This window comes from Falco peregrinus, chromosome 5, assembly GCF_023634155.1.
Source record: "Falco peregrinus isolate bFalPer1 chromosome 5, bFalPer1.pri, whole genome shotgun sequence".
Taxonomy (NCBI): domain Eukaryota; kingdom Metazoa; phylum Chordata; class Aves; order Falconiformes; family Falconidae; genus Falco; species Falco peregrinus.
The window spans coordinates 84,172,934-84,180,330 of NC_073725.1; the positions used below are offsets into that span (position 1 = coordinate 84,172,934).

The 7,397-nt window shown below is 51.3% G+C and overlaps 1 protein-coding gene across 3 annotated transcripts in view; it reads right to left on the reverse strand.

The window, feature by feature from the left end:
- Positions 1-6,976, reverse strand: part of INTS1 (integrator complex subunit 1) — a 29,259-nt gene extending 22,283 nt beyond the window's left edge. For all 3 annotated transcript variants that reach the window (XM_055803773.1, XM_055803774.1, XM_055803772.1), the window contains exons 1-13: positions 6,812-6,976; positions 6,378-6,668; positions 5,628-5,824; positions 5,262-5,399; positions 4,358-4,517; positions 3,898-4,003; positions 3,428-3,614; positions 3,144-3,289; positions 2,704-2,845; positions 2,174-2,350; positions 1,803-1,911; positions 1,100-1,220; positions 381-458 (exon numbers count right to left, since the gene is read on the reverse strand). In XM_055803773.1, the coding sequence (XP_055659748.1) occupies positions 381-458; positions 1,100-1,220; positions 1,803-1,911; positions 2,174-2,350; positions 2,704-2,845; positions 3,144-3,289; positions 3,428-3,614; positions 3,898-4,003; positions 4,358-4,517; positions 5,262-5,399; positions 5,628-5,824; positions 6,378-6,668; positions 6,812-6,869 (1,910 nt within the window). In that variant the 5' untranslated portion in view covers positions 6,870-6,976. The remainder of the gene's footprint in view (positions 1-380; positions 459-1,099; positions 1,221-1,802; positions 1,912-2,173; positions 2,351-2,703; positions 2,846-3,143; positions 3,290-3,427; positions 3,615-3,897; positions 4,004-4,357; positions 4,518-5,261; positions 5,400-5,627; positions 5,825-6,377; positions 6,669-6,811) is intronic.
- Positions 6,977-7,397: the final 421 nt, after the last annotated feature.

Below are 7,397 nucleotides of genomic sequence, written 5' to 3' on the forward strand. Positions count from 1 at the left end.
AACTACCTGAAAGAAATTGTTTTATGGAATATTGCTCTCATTGCCTTGTACCTCTGCAATTCAGCCTGCTTGAGTCTGAGCTCCCTAGTGTTACCCCAGTAAACCACACACTGCAGGGCTGCCCTTCTGTATCTTGGTGCTGTAATTGTAAGAACAGCTTGGCACAGGGAACAGGAATGAAGGAAGAACAGATAGAAAATGGAGCACCATCCCTTGATTTTAAGGCAATGTAACAGATGAAGAAAATCTAAGCACAGTTCCAAGCCTTTCCAATGCAGAGCTACATAAGGAACACCAGAAAACACCCATTCCTCTGCCTCCAGCTCCATTCCTCAGCAGCTCCATGCCTGTATCCAGCTATGGATGGGGCACATACTCACTTGCGGTCACTCTCAGGGGGCCAGTTGTCCCATTTGTAGTAGGTCTCTGGCTGTTCTGTGAAGAGCACCTTGTGGAGGCTGTAGAGGTGCAGAGGACAGTAAACACCATCTGTGTGAAGCTTAAGAACGCATTCAACAATCCAGTCTCCCCAAACTCCTGCTAATGCCTCCCATCCTACACATGAAGGAGCCTCCTCAGCTAAGCTAGTCCGGCAAAAGTAACAACATGAACCATAACAGAGAGGACTATGCAGTATGGGCATTGGGCTTCTATTCTTTCAGTAACGTATCTCGCTTGCTATTAATTCTGGCTTGACCTGCCTTAGTAACACCTTGTACCAGATATTAGGATACCACCTGAGAGAAGACAGCGCTATCCATGGAGCCCTCAACCATACAGCCTGAAAAAGGACATCAGGCAAAAGAACAAGGGGTCCACAGGGATCATGCTTGAACAGGTAACTGGAAATTCCCTGTTGGGTGGGCCCAAATACTACAGACAGAAGTATTTTCCATTATCATATATTTCTGGTAAGAGGATGCACCTGCAGCAGTTCCTGAGAAGGAGGCTGTCCCAGCCTGAACCTTGCTAAATGCTCCTTGTCTGATAAGGGGAGAGAAATCTAACCAAATGCTGGCATACATGTTCATCAATACATCATACGCTGTTGGGAAAGGGACTGGCTGTGCTCAGCAGGTTACCAGGCTGACTCTCTTACCAGTGCACATAGTCCTTTGGAGCCAGCTTGCTGATAGATGGAACAACTGTATGAAGCCACCAGACAGCATCACGTTGGATAGCAGCAATTTGGTTCTGGAAAGAGCGCAGCACTTCCAGGTCTGAAAAACAGTCAGGTTACAAACTACACATGTATCAAGAGGCCCATCAGGAGCCAAGCAGGGGAGGGGGCTGTTTCAAGAGCAGACAGGACTGTGAAACATCAACAGTGAACTGGGGAGAGGTATACTGGACAGCCCTGAGCATCCCGGCACTGACAGCACACATACTTTGCTTTGATGCAAAAACCCCATGGTGCAGGATGGACAAATTAGCACTGTGAGAAGAAAACACCTGGGCAGTCACTTCAGTGCCACCCCAAAGGCCTGTCTTCTCAGCATTAGGTACTTGGAAATTCTTACAGCTGCCCCTCCATGCTTCAGCCCCGCCCCACACACACACACAGTTCCCTTTCCCCAGCCTCTCATCCACTGCTTCCATAGATACAAGAGGCACCCAGCCATGCAAATGCCATGTCTCCCAGCTCTGTCAGTCTCAGGATGATAGCAAGCACCCCCATGTCTCTATTCAGACTGGAGGCTTATAGACCTTCCCAACCCTAGCTGCAATGTTTGCCCCAGCCCCAAGGGGAGATATCTACCGATCTGCCCATCTTCAGAGGGAACCTAGGTTGTTCCACTTACTCTTCTTCTCTCCTTTGTCCCAAGCAATTCCAGCCTCCTTCACCTGGGCTGTAATGCCAAGCATCATGGAGACAGCTAGCAAATCAGTTATGTGGATGACAAACCGCTCCTTAAAACAAAAAACTAAAAAAAGTTAGTTGAATCAGCAATACCCAAAGCTGCCTTCTGGAAAAGTATTAAAAGTATTTCATCATCAAAAATGATGATCATGGATGTTTGGAAATCGGATATGGGAGCACTGCTATGAGATGAGACACACCAATACTCATGCACTCAGATAAAGAGCAAAAGAAAGAATGAAAAAACAGACATAGAAGAACCCAGTACACCACTGGTACATCCAGCAGCACAAAAGTCAAAGCAAGTAGTACCTTAAACTCCATTTCTGCATACTGGGCCTCCTTCCGCTCCTGCATGAGACCCAGACAGAAGGCCTGGAAGTTGATCTCATGTTTTGTCTGTTTGATGATCTCTCGCAGCAGAGCCCGTGAAGCCCGCAGGTAATCGTCCTTAGTAGTCAAAAGATCCTGGAACACCATTGCTAGGTACTGAGGCCAGACAGAAAGAGAAAACTTTCAGTGCATTGTAGTGTATCTGCACCCACAAAATGAAAAGACACAGGGAAACAGTGCCGGTGGTATACCCGTCTTTCAGGCCTCCAGGGGGCTATAGTAACAATTGTCTCATGAAACTTCATTCCCACAAGGTTGGTCACCCAGAATGTGGAAGTTAAGAATAAATGTGCATGGGCATTTTCTAAGAAGTGCAATAATGTAATTTCAAAAGAGTGTGATACAGATCACACAGTTGTCTGAAAAGATTTCATTTGAGCCTTAATTGAACTACTCTCTCAGGTCAGGTTCTGGGATCACTGTCAGTCATACAAGACACTAACACCTACCTTCGGAGCTTGCTCGGAGCTATGCTGAAGCACAGTATACAGGATCTGCATGTTGTTGGGATTTCTTGCGTTTGATAATTCATTGAAAATCACAAACTTAATTGTGGTGCCCAAGTTATCCCTGTGCGCATTCAGTAGCTCCCTGCAAGGGAAGACCAGAGGTGTCAAGAGTTGACTTTTCATGGCAGCTGGACTCACTGTTTTGATTTCTCTTTAAAGTATTTAGCACACAAAAGCAAAGAGGATGGAGCACCACATATGTCCAGTGAGATCAAAGGATTACTGAAAGACTTCCAGGCCAGTTAATTCATTTAAGTGTCACACAGAACGCTCCATGGTCCAAGCTGGTATTTAAAACCACTATGCAGAGATACTGAGAGCACCAAAGCCCTAGGCACATCTTCCTTCTCTTCCCCTCACGGCCCTGGTCATTCACTCACCTGACACACAGCATGTAGTGGTTGAGAAGGACTTTTGGCTTGAGACGAATTTTGATCAGGTTGGAGATAACTTCCATGTCCTCTGAGCTGTGGGTGTTGCAGTTCATGCAGACTGACATCAGCAAGTCCTGAGCTGGCTTGGTGAGCTGCAGTGGAAGAGCACAAAGGCTACAGCCACTTGCCATCACAGATCAGAAACTTAACTGGTGTACAGCACACAGCCCTCCCAGCTGGATTCCAAATCAGGTCCAGAAGGGTTGTGCTCCAGTAGCTTCTATCCTTACCTTTGGATTCTGCAACCACATCTCTAGCCTCTGCACAGCCATCTGCCGCACCTCTTTGTAGCCACAGGTTGCCGTCAGCAGTCGAAGGAGATTCCTGGAGACATTGTCCATTGGCTGGCGCCGGTTGAGCTGGTCCCGCAGCATGTCTAGGACATATTCCTCCACACTCTCTGCAAGGTCTTCATACCTGGGCCACACAAACTGCATTTTACTCACTTTCACACAAGCCAGCATGGTCACACTTCGCTGTGTCCAGAGATCAGCAACATTTCTTATTTGTGGTATACATTACAAACACACAAAATCTACTCTTTTCTCCTGGAACCAGTTTGATCTGGTGCTCAACATTCTCTAGCAAGTGCCACTGGACAGCTAGTGCAGAGAGGGAGCTCCCTGCCACAGCACTACAGGAGCAGGTGAGCACGCAGATTTGCCACATGGCTACATCAGGAGAGGAAGAGGCACTGTACCTGGGCATGAGCTGGCCCGCCTGCTCCGGGCTCATCTTCTCCTCTGCAATCAGCAGCTCGCTCTGGCTGTCTTCCTCCTCTGTCATGGAAGGGTGTGGGCTACTCCCTAAGAGAAAGCAGCACACAGCATGCTTCATCAGACAGCTCCTTTCTAGAGTTCTCCCACTCACACACTTACACATTCAGCTTCTTTCAAGGATCCCCCTCAGCAACACTGCAGGAAGTCACAACTAGTTGCTTCCTCACACTGTATCACATACAGGCACATTCTCCAAGCCTCTTTCACTGCCTGCCCTCAAACGTCCCCTAGAAATTAAAGATCCCCAGATGAAAAGCAATACCTGAACTCAAAGTCTCGACTACGTGACTCCACCCAGTAACTATTCTCACCAGTGAATAAGCTCAGCAGGCTCCATCCTCTCCCTACCCCTTTGTTCCTGCTTCCCAAACATCTCCTTACCAGCACTAAGGTCACCTCCGCTACGTCCAACTTCTCCATGCAAGAGCATGCTCTTAGGAGGCATCTTTGTGTTAAAAGCTGTTTGGATGTTATCCACAAATGTCTTGCAGTGAGGGCTGTCCACCCAGATGCGCTCCCCAAGGGAATCCTCAATGTAAACCTGTACAAGAGAACACAAACCACGCTCAAGCCTTTTTTTTTTTTTAACTGATTAATCAAAGCAGTATTTGTGAGCTTCCCCAGGTTTTATTTATTTTCAATATATAGCTGCAAAGTAGGAAACTAGCATAACCATTGCACAGATGAAAAACACATCAGATGACTGCAGGCAAGTCACGTAAGAGAAGAAAAACAACCAAACACACCATTGCATCCTAGGCTCTACTGGGCACCGACCCTTTCAAGCAACAAAGCTGATTTAGCTTTAGCAAACATTTTACAACGTCTACCACCAAAATATGGAAGCTGGTCTTTTAAAAGATCAGCCTTTTTTAATTAATGGGCTCTTTTAATCCCTACGGGCAAACTGGAAAGTAAGAACTTTCTGGAACAGTTGTATCAATACAGATTGTCAAAGGCATCTTGGAAAAGAGCAGAGATAAGGCAACAAAAGGCAAAGGAGGCCGCAACATTTCAACAACCAGTGGAGATTTTCCTTAAAAAAAAAAAATTTCTGATTTTCTCCCTTGTGAATACAGCATGCGCCCTATCTCCAGCTTCTGCCTCCCCCAGCTGCATTCCCCACGCTTGGCAACAGGCTGCTGGATACCCCCCTTCACCGAAAGCGGGAATAAATCCTGTGCTGCTATCCTACCCCAAAATGCATTTTTCCCACCCCTGGCTGGTTTTACCCAGTCTGCCCACCACTGCCTCAGTCCAGCACGAGCACCCTTAGTTCAACAACCTTGACAAATATCTCTGGCCAATTTTCATCCTCTTCGTAAGCCGCCATGAGAAGGTTGCAGGCCAAGACAGACACGAGGCTATTCCCTTTGGCTTTGAAATTGATGGAGGCGTCTCTTCGGAGTAGGCTGCACAACGCCTGCAATATCATCCACAAAAAATAAAATAAGCAAGCCATCTAGCAAGAAAGCATACAGAAAAGCTTTAGAAAAAGAAACACGAATTGCAGTAGCTTGCCACAGAGGTACAGTATTTACAAAGATATGTGACTTATGCTCTGCCCTAAGAGAAACTGCAGCTATGCTCGCAAGCTGGCAGCAATGATACATCAGTAAGCCCAGTAGTCCCAACGCAGCACAGCACTCACCTCGATAACCCCTTCAGTGGCAAATATGTTTGGTTTGATTTTTGCCAGGTACATGAGGCTCAGGTAGAGTGTGGTATCAGGTTTGGCTCTGTTCATTTTCAGCTGCTTCACAGCGCCACACAGCACCCCCTCAATACGGTCATCATTGCCTTCTGCCTCTGCTGCCTCAATTTCATCCAGCAGCACCGTGGGGACAACTGCAATCATCAACACACAGGCATCAGTATTTACCCTCATGCAAAACAACCTGCCCCAGGATGCTGGCAGGGCCAGTCACCAGGAAAGCAAGGCATGGACCAGCTCACCCTTAACCCCTGCAATGGCTTTTCCCTACCCAGCTGCTATCAAAAGCTCTGTTTCACACCTGACAATGCCCCTTGATTGTTATTCAGCTTGCTTCTCTGCAAACGTATCAAACACCAGAAAACAGAACGACAATTCAAAAAGCAAGCAGCGTTCAGATCTGTTCAAGAAATACACGAATAAAATACCACAATTCAGACTCAAAAGACTTCCGCAGGGGGTCTTTCAGATGCTGCTATTAAACAGCTATCAAACAGGACAAACACAACCCAACACCAACTGCAGAGGAGACAACTGACTTCAGCCCTACGCCCAGCACAGGAAACCTTAAGGACAGCACGTGGGTGCGTGCCTCAGGACCGGCTCCTGGGCCGAAGCTCTAGAAAAGGTAAACTGAGGTTTGTGTCCTCGCCCGCCGGTCTGGGCAGAAGCACCGGGAGGCCTCACCTTCGATAGGGATGACAGACGGCTCCTTGATGGAGGGCGAAATGGCTCGTTTCTCAGCCACGGCCGCCTCTGCCAGGCGGCCCAGGGCGCTGAGGGGGGGCGTGGAGGAGAGCTTGGGGCGCTTGGTCAAGCCGGTGAGCCCCGCCGGACCCGCCAGGGCGGCGGCCGCGTCCCGCTTGCGCTCGGAGGGCAGCCCGGGGGGCGCGGGCTTCAGCAGGGTGACGGCGGCTTTGCCCTCGCCGCTCTGCCCCTTGGAGCCCAGCGCGATGAAGTCTCCGGGCGGCGGGTGCGCTGCAAGGAGACAGGGGGCAGACGTGACCGGGGGCAGACGTGACAGCACCGGCCCGTCCGCGGCCAGCGGAGGTCCCCTCCCGCCCAGCCCCAGCCCCGGTCCCCCTCCACGGGCAAGGCGGCCGCAGCCCGCCAGGACTCACCGGAGGGCTTGGGCACGGCGCTGGGCCGCCGCACGGCGGCCGCCTTCGGCCGGTTCATGGTGCCGCCGAGCACAGACCGCCACGGCCGCCGCCGCCGCCGCCTACGACGACGTGCCGCCGCCACCCGGAAGCGGAAGTCCCTCGCCGCGCCCCGCCCCCGAAGTGACGGCAAAGGGCGCGCGCCCTCCCGCCGCCGGGCGGCCCCTCCCACCCCGCCGGACAGCGCCGCCTAGTGGCAGCAGGGCAGTTGCGGGCAGTGGCGCCCCCCAGCGGGCTGGCGGTGTGACTGCACCTCCGGGTCGGGGGAAGGGGGAGATAAGGGTGCGGGTAGGGCGGGGGCTGGGGGGCTCCCGGGGGAGGCTGGGGGCGGAAAGGGACCGCGACCGGGGAGGGGGAGGAGGCTGGGACTGGTTGGCACTGCTGGTGGGGGATCGGGGATCCGAGCGGGAAGGGGAGGGGTGGGGGGCTGGAGCTGAGGGGGGCTGGGGTGGGGTGAGCATTGGGACTGGGGGGATGGAATCGGGAGGACTGAGCTCAGGGACGAAAACCAGGGGGGCCCCGCCGCAGCTGGCTGCCCCCGCCCCCC